This window comes from Solanum verrucosum, unplaced genomic scaffold (genome assembly GCF_900185275.1).
Source record: "Solanum verrucosum unplaced genomic scaffold, falcon-dt-bn FXZP01000062.1, whole genome shotgun sequence".
NCBI lineage: Eukaryota > Viridiplantae > Streptophyta > Magnoliopsida > Solanales > Solanaceae > Solanum > Solanum verrucosum.
Window position 1 is genome coordinate 8,276,713 of NW_026020477.1, and position 18,382 is coordinate 8,295,094.

The window sequence follows — 18,382 nt, forward strand, 5'->3', positions numbered from 1 at the left end:
TGATTTGGACAGTAGTAGGTGGGGAAGTAGAGACTACTGGAGGAACATTGATGGAGCTTGAGTTGATACAACTAGGTGAAGATCCATGTCCTGATGAGATTCCCATTAATTCATTTGATGAATGATCATTGCTCGGTGACGTCAAGCAGCAAGGAGAACTTCTATTGACAGAGTGAGTGACCATCGAATGGGCTGATTTAGTTGAAGAAGAGGATACAATAGGAACAACAAAATGAGGAGCCCATGTCGAAAGTGTTTCCGTGGTAGGGCGAGAAGCTGTAGAGGCCAGAGTAGAGAAAGGAAATTCATGCTCTACAAAGTTGACATGGCGAGAGATGAATATCTTAGATGTGGAGGGATCGAAGCACTTGTAGGCACTTTGATTAGTAGAGTATCCCACAAAGACACATGGTTTCGAACGAGGCTCTAATTTATTTTGAGAATAAGGGCGCAACCATGGATAACATAGACAACCAATGACTCGGAGCTTTTGATAATTTGGAGCACTACCAAATATGCGAAAATGTGGAGACTCATTATGAAGCAAAGGAGTCGGCATTCAATTGATAAAATAGACAGCGGTCTGGAAAGCAAAGGACCAAAAAGATAAAGGGAGTTTGGCAACATGAAGAAGGGTAATGCCTGTTTCCACAATGTGTCGATGACGACGCTCAGCAGTACCATTATGTTCAGGTGTGTGAAGCGGGGTTAAGAAATGAGAGATTCCATTGGCAGTAAAGAATTCTCGAAGATGAATGAATTCACCACCATTATCCGAGTAAAATGAGACAATAGATCTGTTGAAAATTTTTTCAACCATGATCTTAAATTTAGGAAAAATTTGGGAAACCTCATACTTCTTTTTCATGGGGTATAACCAAACATACTTGGTAAAATGATCAACAAAAATGAGATAGTAATGAAAACCATCAACAGATGGAATTGAAGCAGGCCCCCACACATCAGAGTATATCATCTCTAATGGAGAAACAGATTTTATTGAGGAAATTGCAAAAGGAGTTTTATGCATTTTATTACATTTGCATGAATTACAAAAAAAAGTAGAGGAAACAGACTTGGAAGGGATGTCTAAATAACGAAAAATTTGACGCAAAATAGGAGAAGACGGATGACCAAGACGATAATGCCAAGTTGAAACCGACGAGAGATGAACAACATATGCTGAGTGTGATAAAGGAGTTGACACAGACTTGGATTTGATAGGCCACTCATAAACTCCATCTCTAGGTTCTCCCGCTACCAGTAGTGCCCCCGTGCGACAATCCTTCACAGTAAATGAAGAATGTGAGAATTTAACAGAAACATTATTTTGGTTGCACAATTGATAAACAGAAATCAAATTCTTTTTTATTTGTGGAACACACAGAACATTAGAGAGGTGAAGAGGACAAGCAAAAGTATTAAGAGTAGTGGAACCACTATGTGTCACACTCAAAGATTTACCATCACCAATCATAACATTATCACCATCATAATCAGTAGTTAGTGACAGATTCTGGAGGTCACTAGTAACATGATGAGATGCACCCGAATCAACCAACCAATCAGCGGAGCCGATGGAAGATGAAACAAAGTTGGCACGTGGTTGAGAGTTGCCTGTTGAATTTGAAGTCACAGAAGATCCCATAGAGGGAGCAAACCATGGAAAAGCTACCTGCAATTTTCGGCATTGCTTAACAACATGCCCAGGCTTGTCACAGTATTGACATATCACTCGAGAACTTTGCTTGCTACTCTGTCTTGAATTCATTTCCTGTTTGTTACGGTGACTAGAAGCATTTTGGTTCTGAAAAGTGGATTGCCGATTGTTTTTGTTGTTGCGAGAGTTGTTTGAGTTACTCTTGGCAACAAAGTTGGCAGTAATCGGCATTGAAGAGGCATCACTCTGGCGACAAAGATATGCCTCATAATCGCATAGTTTTTCATGGAGTTCATCAAAAGTGATAGGTGAGTCACAGGTGCGGAGAGAATCACAAATCCCTCGATATTCAGGTGACAAACCGTGTAGATAAGCGTAGTAACCAATTGCTTGATATGCTGGAGATAAGATGACATAGATTGTGTACCTTTCGTAGCTTGAGAAAGAGACTCCTTTAGACCTAAGAGTCTAGCACGAGAAGGTCTTGCATAAGTATTATGCAAGGTAGTCCACACATCGAAGGAGGTATCCGCTGAAAGAACCAGTGGAACTACCTCAGAAGATAAAGACGCGACTAAGGCACTGCGGATCAATTGATCCTGTCTATTCCAAAATTCAGAAGTCAGTTGTTGCCTCATAGGGGAATTAACAACATAACTTGTAAAGCCATATCCTATCAACAGTGAGTGCCATTGAGTGTACCAAACTTGATAGTTTGATGGTGTAAGCTTGATAGGGGCCTGAGCCGATGCATTTATGGATAAAAGTTGTGACTCTTGAGTGAGATTAGATGACGGAGAAAGGGAAAAAGAAGGTGTGATTATTGTGGATGTATTTGGTGGTTGTGGTGTAAGTGGAGGAATAGAGTAAGTTGTTGTTACAGTGGGTTGCTGGGAAGGAAACACTAAATTTGGGTAGGCTTGGGATGTTGTCAATGGTGGGATGATGAAGTTATTATTGATTGGTAATGGATGAATAGTAGAAACAACTGATTCAGTTGTAATGGGAAGGGGAGCAGTGGTGGAGGTGTTTTCACCCATGAGAAACCAAAAACCAATCTGCTCAATCCCAAAAAAAATTACTGTCGTGTGGCTATGGCTCTTGATACCATGAAAGAGTTATATGTAAGTCTTACTTTTATTGATGTACAATTGTCTTTGTTTTATACATAATAGAGTACATCGACATGAAAGGAAATAAAGAACTAGTAAGGGAATTATCCACAAATAAGGAAAGCTAATAATATACATTAAGAGGGAGATATCTCTACACCAAATAAGGAGATAGCATTGAAGAGGAGGATCAGCATAATAGGAATATGGAATATTCCTGATATATACTACCAGTAGGTGAGTCGACTGTTCCACGCAGGAAGTCGACTAAAGAATTTTAATCCCGCCCCTTTACTTTCAGTATGGACATTGTTGAAAACCCATTTCTGAAAATATGCCTCAATGCGACTATACCAAGCTCGCGGGGCTTGTTTTAGTCCATAAAGAGCTTTCTCAATCGATAAACCTTCTGCTCATTACCAATCTTAACATAACCAGGGGTTGTTCGATAAATATCTCTTCCTCCAAGTGTCCATATAGGAAATCTAATTTCACATCCAACTGGAAGATAAGCCACAAATTTTGTGCTGCCAAGACAATTAACATTTTGATAGTGTCATGCCTTCTAACTGGAGCAAAAATTTCAGTGTAATCAACACCATATTCCTGCTTGTATCCCTTAGCCACCAATCGCGCCTTACACTTATCAATTTCACCTTTTTCTTTAAGTTTCATCTTATAGACCCACTTGACACCAATGGTTTTGTTCCTCTCATGAAGATCAACAAGCTCCCAAGTATCATTCCTTACAATAGCTTCAATTTCAGCATCTTATCATCTTTCTCCATTCTTCTTCTCTAACAACACTCTCAAATGTTGTCGGGTCACAATCTGCAAACAATGCCAAATGAGTAATTGAATCATCATTTACATTGATTCCTGGTACCTTATAGTCCAGCATCCACGTGGACTTTCTGCTAGCATGGCGAAGAGAATGAGCTACTGCATCAGTTTCTTCTAAAGTTGCTGGTAAAGTTTCAGCAGTTGGTGAAATTTCAGCAAGAGTTGGTAGAGTTTCAGCAGCTATTGGAGATGAATTCTCTGCACTTTTAGGCATTTCAGCCACTTCTTCGACTTCACTGTCAAATACGATTGGAGTAGACTTCTGTATACTCCAGTCCCAAGGGTTTTCTTATAAAAAATAACATCTGTACTGATTACAATCTTCTTGTCATCAAGTTTCTTCCTTTTCTCGTCTGAAACGATGTGCATAGGCAATGCAACCAAAAAATCATAAGTGATCAACAATTGATTTTCTTCTACTCCAAGCCTCTTCTGGAGTCATGTTTTGAACAGTAAATGTTGGACTTCTATTCAATACATGAGTGCTCCAGTTAATCGCTTCTGGCCAGAATGCCTTTTTCATTCTTCCTTTTGCTAGCAAACTCCACACTATATTGAGAAAGGTTCTATTCTTTGTCTCTCATACACTGTTTTGTTGTGGTGTATAAGCAGTGGTGAGCTCTCTACGAATTCCATTAGATTCACAAAAATCTTCAAAGACTTTTGAGCAGTACTTGCCACCACGATCAATTCGAAGAGTCTTTATGGCTTTTCCCGTATAATTTTCTACATGAGCCTTGAAGCTTTTAAATACTCCAAAAGCTTCTGACTTTTCTGGCAAAAAGTACACCAAAGGTTTTCAAGAATAATAATCTGTAAAGGTAATTAAATACCTTTTACCTCCATTAGAAATTGGTTTAATTGGGCCACATATATCAGAATGCACCATCTCCAAACAATCCTTCGCCCACCACGACTTCCCTTTTGGAAACTGAGAACAATGTTGTTTGCCAACAACACATTCTTCACAAACTCGGGAAGGGATGAGAATTTCAGGAAGGCCTATCACCATATTTTTCTCTTGGAGAGTTTTTAATCCACCAAAACCCAAGTTACCATATCTAAAATGCCTCAACCATGAAGAATCTTTTACTTTTGTTTTTTAACATGATTGAATACTCTCAATATTCATGGGAAATAACCTTTTTGAATTCATTTTCACAATGGCAATAGCTCCTCTATTAGGACTATAAATCTCACAAACACCTTTTCCAATGAGAATAAAATATCCTTTTTCTTGCAATTGTCCTACACTCAATAAGTTTCTTTTAAAGCGGGAACATATAGCACATTTGATATATTTCTTCAAAACCATTCTTCGCTTTAATTTTAATATCACATTTTCCCATTGCATCCACAATAGAGCAATCACGAAGGCTAACTTTAGAACGAAAGCTTTCATTTAAATAAGAAAAACAAGACTTACTCGCACTCATGTGATTACTGCAACCTGTGTCTTGATACTAAATATCTTGTCCAGGCACTTCTTGTGCTTGTATTGCCATCAACAAGGTCTCTGTTTCCTTGCTTTCAACAAAATTGGACTTCTTGTCCTTCTCATTTGGTATCCTAGTGTAGCAATCATATTGATATTGGTCAAATTTATGACATTGATAACATTCTACCTTTGATTTGTTGTAGTCAACATTGACCCTAAAATTTATGCTTCCATCTCTATGTCCACGGTCTTCTCTCCCTCTTCCTCTACCTCTACATCTACCTCTACCTCTTCCTCTAGAATTGGAAAAAGCAAAAGTAGAATATTTCAAGGCCCACTCCTCAGAAGTTGAACTGCGATTCATCTTTTGGTCATGCACCAATAAGGAGCTTTACAATTCGTCAAGCGACAACTCATTTATATCTTTTGACCCCTCAATGGAACAAACAACATAATTGTACTTTGGCGTCAAAGAGCGCAATAGTTTTTCAACAATTTTGACATCATCATCTTCTCGCCATAGAACCGCATTTTGTTGCTAATCTCTATTGTTCTAGCACAGTAATTAAAATAGAAAGCATGTCTATTGTCCTCGAAGTATGGATCCACCACTGAAGTTGCTGAATATAAGCTGAGAGTCAAACTAAGCGTGATCTGGATGTTGAGTGTCTGAACCTACATCATGAAATGATGTAGCGCAAAGTATGTGTCAGTACTTGGAATGTACTGAGCATGCAAGATATAGATATGCTAAGTTGAACAAAGTATATAAGCTGAACAATGCATAACTGAGCAATAATATAATCTAAACAAGGATATAAATATGTACTGAAGTATAACTGAAAGATAAACTGAATGCAATGACCAAGTACTAATCATGAAGATAACATGTTGAACTGTATACTGAAGTAACTGCTAAAAACCTGGTCAATGCGCTAAGAGTTTGACTGTGGGAGCTACTATTAACCGACATAAACCATATAAGCTAAACATGGAGTCTGATATATACGCCCCATCGAGAGGACCCAATATACCTTGTCAGGGGTATAAAGACATGATTGTGGTGTTAGAGCAAAGTTTTAATGATAAACAACCTATTTCCTTGCAGGGCAAACGTATCATCAAAAAGGAAAAGAATCAATCGTGGATCTCCATAAATCAAGTGAAGATTACCAATCAAGGATTTTGATTGATAAACAATCAATCAAGGATCCATGTAGACATCCTCAGAATACACAGATCTTGAAAGGCACTAATCAAGGAAGGTAAATATCTCGACAGCTAGCAATGAAGAATACAATGGCTATATTCCAACCATCAATCAAGGAAAGCTGAAGATGCCAAGTCTACAATTAATCAAGGAAGCTGAATATTCAAAGATAAACTGAAGAACACAACGACAATAATCTACAGTCAATCAAGGAAGCTACAATGGCTATAATCAATAAGGCAATCAAGGAAGCTGAACAAGAATCAAGACTGGAAGTCAGTCTTGAGCTTTATTCTTGGAAAATTAGGATCACTTGCCTTCTTTTCCAAGGATCAAATCTCTTGGGTTGCTATCTCTTCACAGAAAAGATTTGAGACTTCAAACACTATAAATAAAGGCTCGATTGACAGAAGGAAGTGTACAACAAGTCTGAATCATCTCACATTCCCTTCTCTACTTTTATCAAGCATTGTATTACCTAGTTCTACTGTGTAAACAAAAAAGAGAGGAGAGATAAATATTATTGGTAAGGCTTTGTATCAAAACAAAAGGAGAGTGAAACAAACACTGAGTGTAAACTGTTTACACTCATCCCTATAATCACACCAAAAGTTCAACAGTTTGAAGAAAACACCCTTGCAATCCAAGGGAACTGGACGTAAGTGTAACATCCGACAATTTAAAATAACTATGAAGAGGCTTAGAATTGGAAATTTTCATTTTTTTTGGAAAGAATTCAAAAATCTGGAAAATTTGGCTAAGTATGGAAAATAATAAATTTTTGGCCAACTTTGAACAGTTACAACTCCTAGGTCAGGATGATCTAGGTGTAGTTCCAGTCTTGTTTGCAAAATCCGTGGAATGATCTTTCCAACGCCACTAAGTTTGCTTGTTTTTGAGTTCGTATGAGTGAGTTATGCCCTTTCGAAGTTGGGTTGTTGGCAGGGAAGTCTGTCCGGAAATTGTAAGGGTATTTTGGTCTTTTCCCTGGCCTTTTCTTTTGGATATATATGAGTGTGTTAGACTGATTTTGATCAGTTTTTCTCATTTTTTAAAGAGTGAAAGTAAGGGTTTAAGAGTGAAGAGGAGAAGAAGAGGAAAAAGAGAAGATCAAGCAAGGTTTCGTCAAAGATCGTTGTGGATATCGTCGGGGGTGATCCCTATTAAGGTATGTGAGTTCATAGTGTTAGGTTGGTTTATAACCTTGCATTGCATTGAGTTATGCTGTCGAGTTAAGTTTCCGCTGAGTTAAGAAAGCCAGGCCAAGGATTCGCTTAGGGGCCAGCAATGATCTTCGAGTGTCGGCCACGTCCAGGGTGTAGGCTCGGGGCGTGACAAACTTGGTATCAGAGCAAGTTCCGGAGTCCTAGAGAGTCTATGAATCCGTGTCTAAAGAGCCCTAGATATCGGTGTGAAGCGCGCCACATCTATAATTGGGAGGCTGCAACATTTAGGAAGATTTCTCACTTCTTTCACACTCATCTCGTGCGTTAGAGTTGATTTCTAAAAATTTTCTGTCTAATCCGTGCTTACGCATGTTTCAGAATGTCATGCCTCCACGAAGAGTTGGCAGAGGGCGTCTTCCTAGACGTTATGTTGATGAGCAAGAGTTACCATATACCCCGGGAATGCAACCACAAGGGGAAGTTTCTAATGCCAAGTTCAAAGAGGCAATTAGAATTCTGAGTCAAGCTATAACAAATCAGATTGGTCAGCAAAGGGGAGTTCGACAGGAAGGAGCTGACACTTCTAAGATTCGTGAGTTCTTGGGGATGAATCCTCCGAGTTTCATGGGTTCAAGCACTACTGAGGATCCAGAGAACTTTATTGAGGAGTTGAAGAAGATTTTTGATGTGATGCATATGGCAGATACTGAGCGGGTTGAACTAGCTGCGTATCAATTGAAAGATGTTGCTAGAACTTGGTTCGACCAATGGAAAGAGGACAGAGTTGCACCACCTACGAGTTGGGTCTGTTTTAAGGAAGCTTTCTTGGGGCGTTTCTTTCCTTAAGAATTGAAAGAGGCCGAGGTACGTGAGTTTCTCACACTTAAGCAGGAGTCTTTGAGTGTTAATGAGTACAATCTGAAGTTCACACTACTCTCCCGTTATGCTCCGGAGATGGTTGCGGACATGAGGAGTAGAATGAGTTTGTTTGTTGCTGGACTGTCTCGACTGTCGAGTAAAGAAGGTAGGGCTGCAATGCTTATCGGGGACATGGACATATCAAGGTTGATGGTCTATGTGCAGCAAGTTGAGGAAGAAAAGCTGAGGGACAGAGAAGAGTTCATAAATAAGAAAGCTAAGACCGGTAATGAGTCCGGGCAGCAGAAAGGTAATGCGAACCGTCCGTCCTTTCAACAAAGGCAAAGGGGACCTGTTCCATCATCTGCTAGTGCACCTGTACCAGAAATAAAAGTGAGTTCACTGGACAAAATTTGCAGAATTTCAGAGCTGGACCTGCACAGTCTCTGAATAGTGTGGCACAAGGAAGTAACCAGGTTCTTGCATGTGCTAGGTGTGGTAGAGTTCATCTAGGGAAGTGTCGTCAAGGCCAGATGGGTTGCTTTAAGTGTGGACAAGAGGGTCACTTCATGAAGGAGTGCCCAAAGAACAAGCAAGGTAGTGGAAATCTGGGCAGTAAGGCCCAATCTTCTTCAGTTGTCCCACCAGACAGGATGGCGCCTAGAGGAGCTACTTCTAGTACCGGTGGAGGAGCAAATCGCCTCTATGCAATCACCAGTCGCCACGAGCAAGAGAACTCTCCGAATGTTGTCACTGGTATGATCAAAGTCTTTGCTTTTGATGTGTATGCTTTGCTAGACCCAGGAGCAAGTTTGTCTTTTGTAACTCCCTATGTTGCAAATAAGTTTGATGTTCTTCCTGAAAGACTTTGTGAACCCTTTTGTGTTTCTACACCTGTTGGGGAGTTTATTCTAGCAGAAAGAGTTTATCGTGATTGTCCTATTTCCATCAATCACAAGAGCACCATTGCTGATTTGGTTGAGTTAGACATGGTAGATTTCGATGTCATTCTAGGTATGGATTGGCTTCATGCTTGTTATGCATCAATAGATTGTAGAACTCGAGCAGTCAATTTTCAGTTTCCGAGTGAGCCAGTCATAGAGTGGAGTAGCAGTTCAGCAGAGCCTAAGGGTCATTTTATTTCGTACCTTAAGGCGAGAAAGTTAGTCTCAAAGGGTTGTATCTATCACTTAGTCCGAGTTATTGACTCTAGTGTTGAGATACCTCATTTGCAGTCAGTTCCTATAGTATGAGAGTTTCCAGAAGTGTTTCCTGATGATCTACCCGGAATTCCTCCTGAGAGAGAGATAAAGTTTGGCATAGATCTCATTCCAGATACTCGTCCTATCTCTATTCCGCCATATAGAATGGCACCAGTAGAGATGAAATAGTTGAAAGAGCAGTTGAAAGATCTCCTAGAAAAGGGTTTCATTCGACCGAGTGTCTCACCTTGGGGTGCTCCGGTCTTGTTTGTGAGAAAGAAAGATGGTTCCCTTAGGATGTGTATAGATTACCGCCAGTTGAATAGGGTTACCATCAAGAATAAGTACCCTCTTCCGAGGATTAGTGATCTTTTCAATCAGCTACAAAGTGCCACTTGTTTTTCGAAGATTGACCTCAGATCAGGATATCACCAGTTAAGAGTAAGAGAGTGTGTTATTCCAAAGACAGCATTCAGGACTAGATATGGTCATTACGAGTTTTTGGTTATGTCTTTTGGTTTGACCAATGCACCGGCAGCTTTCATAGACCTTATGAATAGAGTCTTCAAACCTTATTTAGATGTGTTTGTTATCATTTTCATTGATGACATACTAATCTATTCAAGGAATGAAGAAGATCATGCTAGTCATCTCAGACTAGTCCTTCAGACTTTGAAAGATAAGGAGTTGTATGCCAAGTTCTCTAAATGTGAGTTTTGGCTTAAGTCTGTGGCGTTTCTACTAATTTCCTTCTTAGTGCTCTTTAAATTGTTGTGAGCATGTTGCTGTTATTTTTGCATGATTGCTTGTTGGGTGTTTGAGTTTGACTTACACCCTTAGCCTTGTTAGAGTAATCTCATTCGAGGACGAATGTTCCCAAGGGGGAGATATTGTAACATCCGACAATTTGAAATAACTATGAAGAGGCTTAGAATTGGAAATTTTCATTTTTTTTTAAAGAATTCAAAAATCTGGAAAATTTGGCTAAGTATGGAAAATAATGAATTTTTGGCCAACTTTGAATAGTTATAACTCCTAGGTCAGGATGATCTAGGTGTAGTTCCAGTCTTGTTTGCAAAGTCCGTGGAATGATCTTTCCAACACCGCTGAGTTTGCTTGTTTTTGAGTTCGTATGAGTGAGTTATGCCCTTTCGAAGTTGGGCTGTTGGCAGGGAAGTCTGTCCGGAAATTGTAAGGGTATTTTGGTCTTTTCCCTAGCCTTTTCTTTTGGATATATATGAGTGTGTTAGACTGATTTTGATCAGTTTTTCTCATTTTTTAAAGAGTGAAAGTAAGGGTTTAAGAGTGAAGAGGAGAAGAAGAGGAAAAAGAGAAGATCAAGCAAGGTTTCGTCAAAGATTGTTGTGGATATCGTCGGGGGTGATCCCTATTAAGGTATGTGAGTTCATAGTGTTAGGTTGGTTTATAACCTTGCATTGCATTGAGTTATGCTGTCGAGTTAAGTTTCCGCTGAGTTAAGAAAGCCAGGCCAAGGGTTCGCTTAGGGGCCAGCAATGATCTTCGAGTGTCGGCCACGTCCAGGGTGTAGGCTCGGGGCGTGACAGTAAGATCCACATTGGATCCCAACCAGTATAAAAATGTCTTGTGTCAAGTTTACTTTTCATTGTTTTGATTAACTCGCTATCATTAGTCGACTAAGGATCACCTTAAGCTAACTACTCTTAAGGAAAAATTGAAAAACAACAATTCACCCTCCCTCTTGCAATTTCACACTAAAAGTGATGCCCAACATAGGGGACTTATAAACCTACGTGGGCACGTAGTTCTAGGACTTTGAGGGTATGTTGAACCCTAGTCCAACTCAGTGCTAAGTCTACTCCCAACTGAATATTCATGAAGCTAAAATGCACTAAATACTGAATACCTCAAACTGATATGCTAACTGAGAATACAACATTTATATACTGAAAATATAACATTCGATATCTGAAGCATGAACTCCTGTCTGGTTAGCCTAACAAGTAAAATTCATGAATTAGGATAAATTTACACAAGCTAGGGTTCTGAGTTCTATGCAAGAAATTATAGTAAATTATCAATAAACAAGTTTATTTAGATCAAAGGAACCGTAATCACAATAAATCTTGAAAATCTAAAAACTCTAGGTATGAACAATTTATGAGAATCTGAAGAACTAACTGAATTTTCTAACTGAATTTTAAGGACCTAATGGGTTAAAGGAACCCACTAGTGATATCTCATATACCTGGTGACAAAATCTACAGATAAATCCTTTGGATTTTGGGGCTGAACTTTGAAGAACACTATTGCTTGTTCTTGAAAGAAACTGACGTCTCTTTCTCTTCTTTTCTTCTAACTTGGATGATTTTTGGAGAATGAGAGTTCTGGGTATGTCTGACTAGATTATTAGGCTTAGACTGAGTAAAACGACGTAGTTTATGCATCAAACGATGTAGTTTAAGTGTTCCAACGCATAGGGAAAGGACAAAAACGACCCTGACTTAAAGTTGACGAAGTGCCACTCAAGAGGGGATTGATGGGCCGTCGTTTAAACCACTACCCGTCAATTGGGTCGTGGTTTGTGGCCTGCCCGACAAGGCTTCACTAAAATGAGCATAACTTTTTACTCCAAGCTTGAATTTATCAAATTCGGTGGCGTTGAAAAAATGATTCAATTATCTTTAATTTGATAGGTCATGGGTCACCTAATTCATTTTGTGCCAAAAGATATAACCATTTGAAGTTGACCCAAAAGCCATTTTTCTCTACATGCCTACTGACCCTCACCTACGGCAAGAGTTGTGGTCTGTAGGTCCAACCACAGACCGTACTGGTCGGCCGTGGGTGGGATAAGAGACCTCTAAGTCTGGAACCCAACGACGGGACCCCACCTACGGTCTGTGGTCTAACACACGGTTCGTCGGTGGCTTCCGTTGGTTCTGACACCAGATCCTGGAAAGTTATATTTTTTCCATCTTCTCGAATCCGAGGTGTTACACATACAATCATACATATTGGATCCCTTCACCTTTTAAAGTACGCACACGATAAAAATAACCTACAATTAAGGTTGCTTGCAATATCTTAGATCTCTTGCCCAATATCTTTTCTCTTACCATATATTTTTGGAATTTCTTAATTTTTAAAATAAACTTTCTTTTACTATATATTTTAGGACTACTTAATTATTAGTTCTCCTAATTAGTATTTGTTACTCTATAATTTAGGACTACTTAATTATTAAATTTCTTAATACATCTTGTCATTTATTTTCCACTTTTTCTTACCATATATTTTAGGACACCATAATTTATTAATTATTAATTATCCTAAATTTTCTTACCATTTATTTTGGGACTCCTCAATTATTATTTTTCGTACTTTTTACCTTATATTTTCCTCTTCCTCTTACCATCATTTGAAATATATTGATGGAATTAGATTTTCTAACAAGTTGATATGATCCTCTACTAAAACTATGATTTGGTTGCTCAAAATTTTACATTTGTAACACCATACATTAATGAATTTTCCATATTTGAAGGACTTTGTATTTACACCATTGTCTATTTAATAGATTCATTCTCTTCATTCTTATCTCAAGTAAATTTCAAGAACATAAACATTAGTATAGTGGGAAAATGGATGCTTTTGCAATGAAAAAATCATGTTCTTGTAAGGCTTCTAGCATATTGTCATCCTCAGAAGAATCTCATGAAGTCATCACAAACACAAAGAAGGATGAAAGTAAAATCTATGGAAGACTCTCAATTAAAGACACATCAACTATCATCTGGTAGAGCACTTCTTGATCTCAAAGTCCATAATGATTACAACAACGAGAAGAATATAAATTGTTCAAATCCTGAACTCATGAAAGAAAAATTTGTGGAAGGCTATCAATGGAAGACACATGAATTATCAGAAGTTGTTGAAGAACATCTTAGTCTCAAAGTCAATAATTGTTGCAACAACAACAAGAATATTAATTGTTCAAATCTTGGACTAAATCTTTTTAATTCAACTCCAGCTCATGCTAGTGAGTCTTCCAATGAGGCAACGTCCACACAGAGGCATTCCACAAAGACTAAGATTTTCTCTTGCAACTTCTGCAAGAAAGAATTTTCCACTAAGCAAGCCCTAGGGGGACACCAAAACGGGCACAAATAAGAGGGCATTGTCTAAAAGGCAAAAGAAAGTTGTCGATATTGTTCAACCTTTTGACCATCCCAATTGTCGATATTGATGGTAATCTTGTTGGAAATAGTTATATGCAGATGAAATTGGAAGAGGGTGATGCAGAGAAGAATACTGAAGAAGAAGAGGAGCTTGATTTAGATCTCAAACTTTAATGTTTGTTTGTAGTTTGCTTTGAATTGTTTGTTATTTTGCAGAGGTTTAGTTTATTTGTGCTTTGCTTTTATTAGAACCTATGGTACTATTTTAGCAATTTTAGTTAAATTTATTAAATCATTCTCTTCATCATTCATCCTTTTGTATTCTTTTTGGAAATTTGAAGCTTCATGTTAGACCAAAGAGATGTGTCGCCTTTATCTTTTTGTATCTTATTAGAACTAGACTTTTATAAGCCTAAATTGTAATTTCCATTTGTTTTGAAAAAAATGTTTATATTCGAATCCATGACATGCAAAAAAGGAAGCCAAGATTTCAAACGATTTAAGTGAGATATGACGATTCAGACTGAGATGTTATTATTATTGTTTTTGTATTGATCCATGATGTGTAAAACCTTATTCCAAAATATAGCTTTAGTCCCCATTTGAATGTTCTTATAGTTGACATTTATTACCGTTAAATGTTTGACCGTTAAAATTTTATTAATATCACATAAATTAAAATAAAAAATAAAAATATATGTTGGGCCCGTGCTAGCACGGGCTACTGTAACTAGTATATATATAAAAGAGAACCTTAGGCCCGCCTACGTGATGCCACCACAAACAAGAATTCCCTTATAATTTATTTATTTCCAAAACTAGCCTTCCCCTTTCATGAAAAGTTGTGACATTTATGAAATAATGTTGTGACTTTTATGAAAAGTTGCGACTTTAATGAAGAGCTGCAACTTTTATGAAGAGTTGCGACTTTTATGAAGAGTTGTGACTTTTATGAAAAGTTGTGACGTTCATAACCCTACTTTTTGTCAAACAGGGCCATTTTTTTCAGGATACAATTATCAATCGAACTCCGAGAAGTTGTCATCATCATTAAGCTCATCATATTTTAGTATAAAGAATTACCTAGGTAATACCAACATTGATATGATTAGAACAAGAGCTGATGCGTTGGAGAATTCCCATAATTTTGAGAGCAAAAATAGTGCAAAGGTTTTAAATATAAAGGATTCACCAATCAATATTATCGATGATAGTCTTGGTAGAAATAATTATATGCAAATGAAATTGGATGAGGGGGATGTAGAAATGGATAATAAAGAAGAAGAGGAGCTTGATTTAGATCTAATGCTTTAATGTTAGTTTGTAGCCTGCTTTCAATATTTTTGTTGTTTCGCAGAGGTTTAATTTATTTGTGCTTTGTTTTTATGTAGAATTTATGATATTATCTTAGAAATTCCAGTTGAATTCATTAAATCATTCTCTTCATCATTTTGTTCCTTTTTTTATTTTTTGGAAATTTGAAGCTTCATGTTAGCCCAAAGAGATATGTCGTCTTTTTCTTTTTATATCTTATTATAACTATACTTTTATATGCCTAATAGTAATTTCCATTTAATTTGACAAAAATATTTATATTCAGACACATGAAATGACTATTAAAACAAGCTTGGTTAATTCAAAGAGGAAAGGCAAGAATCAGACAATATAGGTGAGCGATGACGACTTGGATTGAAATGTAATTGTTATTGTTTTTTTGTATTGATCTATGATGTGTAAAATCTTATTCCATAATATAGACTTAATCCCCACTTGAAGGTTCTTAAAATTGACATTTTTTATCTTCAAGATTATTGTGGCACTGAAGACTTTGACAATTGCATGATTGCTTTCCTTGCCAAAGCTTGGGGACGCATGAAGTTCATTCAAACCCCTTCCGCTAGAAATTACATTATATACATAAAAATAAATTATTTTAGACGTATATATAGCACAACATATATTCTCTTGACTTTTATGCATTATTTACTTTTTTATATTTTGAATTTCTTGATAAGAATTTTGGCTCCCTACTATTCTTTTCCTTACAAATTCTTCACTAGTCATCTTTTTGAATATCTCCAATTATTGAACCTAGTATAAATATGTTATTATGTCTCCTTTAAAGATAGATTGTTTGGATTATGAGTTTATGTTACTGTCTCGGAGAGTTGGGGATTTGTCCCATATCATCTACTCTTGAACCTCCCTTGAATGACTATTACATGTAGTAATTCAAGTATGAGTTCATATCTCTTCTCCCTTTGGATTATATCTTGTATTCTAATATTAATTTAATTAGTTCTTAGATCATACTCAATGGTTCTTACTTCTTAGAGTTAATTGATTGCATTTTAATTCAAGATCATCCTTTCTTTCTACATATTCTAGAGTTTAGATCATTGGTTGCATTTTTATATGTCTAGGTAATTAATATTTTTTGTGTATTTACCCCAATAATTATCTTAATCTTCCAATCTTTTTATTGCTTTGCATGATAGTTCTTGTGTTCATGTGTGGCTCAAGAATTTATCGTCAACTTCTTTCAATTCCCGAGCCAATTTCACATCATGCATCTAGAAACTTCATGGCATGAATAACTTTTTTTATATTAAAATCCCATAGATTCTCGTTTGCCACACCTTTTAGTCCGCTAGAAGTTATATTAGTTTTCATTAAGTTAGAACAATGACTAAGTTAATCGTCTCTTTGTTCCCATATTCATTATCCACAAAAGAATCTTTAATTTCACTTCCACCCATATCATGCACGTTCTCCATTTAACATTTTTTTTCGACCACTCTGCTTGTTTCTTTATCCAAAAAATAAAACCATCTAAATACTTTAAGATACATCAATGTAATAAAAAATTCTGTAATTGATCTTGTTGCTTTTGTGAAATTTATTCTCAATTGTAAAATATTTTACGATCTTCAATTATGTACTAATCATCGATCAAGGAAAATAAGGACTTAAGAGTTAGAAACAAACCTCTATAAACCACGTTCCTATTGTTAGCTCAGTTGCACAACTCAACTTTTATAGATAATCTTGGACGAGGGTCCCAAAAACTTGACATCCAGTGTAGAACGCAAACTTTGTATTCACCAAAGAGGACGCGTCTACATGCCTATATTTGTCACGACCCAAAACCAAGCCATGATGATGCCTACCACAACCCCCGAGTAGGCAAGTCAAAATCCAAAGTAAATTGCGGAAAATAACAGTTCAATATAATCTATCTATCTATATCTATCTATCTATACTACCTTAAAAGCATGAACTCTCAAACATAAATGTTGAATTACTATAATATCCCTAATTAAAAATATTCAATTTATTTTATTTATTAATTTTATTATATTGAAAGTAGATACCTTTTCAAATTAAAGGATTTTGACTTTTTCAATGAGTTGTGACTTTTTTGACGGGTTGTGACTTTTTCAATGAGTTGTGATTTTTCCGAAGGGTTGTAATTTTTTCAAAGGGTTGTGACTTTTCTAAAGGGTGTGCCTTTTCTAATGAGTTGTGCCTTTTTCAAAGAGTTGTGACTTTTCCGATAAGCAATGACTTTTTCGAAAGGTTGTGACTTTTCGGATATGGCACAATTAACACCTATTCATACTACTATTTGGTAGCTATAAATAGAGGGGTTTCCTCACACTTTTAAACTACAATTTTATTAAGTTCTCTACTCTTCTTCTTCTTAAAAAATCTCAAGTGTTATTTGCAAAAATTGATCAAGTTCGAAATTCAACAAAATTCCAGGTACCTTATAAGAAAGAGTTGGTGAAACAATTGTAGCAAATCATTCATCAATTCACACTCATATTTTTTCTTACCATTTTCATGAGTTAACAGTGACAAAATGTTTTGGAGAGACAATAATATTAAACAGATATGAAAAAAGGCATATGATTAATTGGGTAAGATATTTCTTCTTTATTTTTTTATTTTTTATTCTTTTCCCTCAAACGGAGGAGTTTCTTCCTAATTTTGCTAAAACAGTGGATATCAACGTAGTCCATTGAATTATTAGTTTTGTTGTTAAATTCACTATTTCAAAAATAGATTTTCACTTTTACTTATAATATGTTAACATAGTCATGATAATACTTATTTTTAAATAGATATGCATGTAAAAATGAACGGAGAAAGTAAAGTGTTGGTGGCAAGAGATTTAAATCAAATGGAATACTAGAGTGAATATTACATGAACATATATTTTCGTCTTCCTTCTTCATTGGCTATGCATTGTTCCATATAATTTTTCTTTATGTCACAAGATACACTCCTTACTAGCTATATAAAAATAGATAAGAAAGTTGTGATTGATCATAAAATGATCTTAAATCAAATTAATGATTCTATAAATAATACTTTAAATTTTATTCATCTATTAAATTTTATTATTGAAAAAATTAAACATTTTATATCATGATACAACTTCTATAAGTTACTAGATACTTTCATTAGACAACAACTATATGATATGTATGCGGCAGAAAAAAAAGAAGACTACAATTTCATAAAGATAAGGTAGAAACTTAATGAAATGAAATATTTTTCACCATAGGTGATATTATTCATATATTAAAATTAAATTATGCTACTGAAGTATATATAACCACCATTCATGATAACAACCAAGTACACTTTTTTGGTAAAATTGCCTCTCTATGATAGCCTTACTCAAATATTAATTGAGTAATAATATTTTGTAAAAGATATGTTAC

General features: G+C 36.3%; 1 protein-coding gene across 1 annotated transcript; it reads right to left on the minus strand.

Annotated features, from left to right (window-relative positions):
- Positions 1-3,535: 3,535 nt before the first annotated feature.
- On the minus strand, positions 3,536-4,627 carry LOC125809453 (uncharacterized). The gene is made up of 4 exons (XM_049489086.1): positions 4,456-4,627; positions 4,202-4,389; positions 3,934-4,047; positions 3,536-3,877 (listed from the first exon to the last, which is right to left on the minus strand). The coding sequence occupies exons 1-4, from the start codon at positions 4,625-4,627 to the stop codon at positions 3,536-3,538; spliced, it is 816 nt and encodes a 271-aa protein (XP_049345043.1).
- Between the last annotated feature and the right edge of the window lie 13,755 nt (positions 4,628-18,382).

Bases quoted from the DNA above. Each gene is read 5' to 3' on its own strand.
- LOC125809453 (XM_049489086.1), bottom strand. From the start codon at position 4,627: ATGGTGATAGGCCTTCCTGAAATTCTCATCCCTTCCCGAGTTTGTGAA. The intron at 4,390-4,455 runs GTAAAAGGTATT...ACTTTTTGCCAG, and splicing joins TAAACCAATTTCTAATGGAG to AAAAGTCAGAAGCTTTTGGA. The intron at 3,878-3,933 runs GTAATCAGTACA...TGGAGTATACAG, and splicing joins AACTTGATGACAAGAAGATT to AAGTCTACTCCAATCGTATT.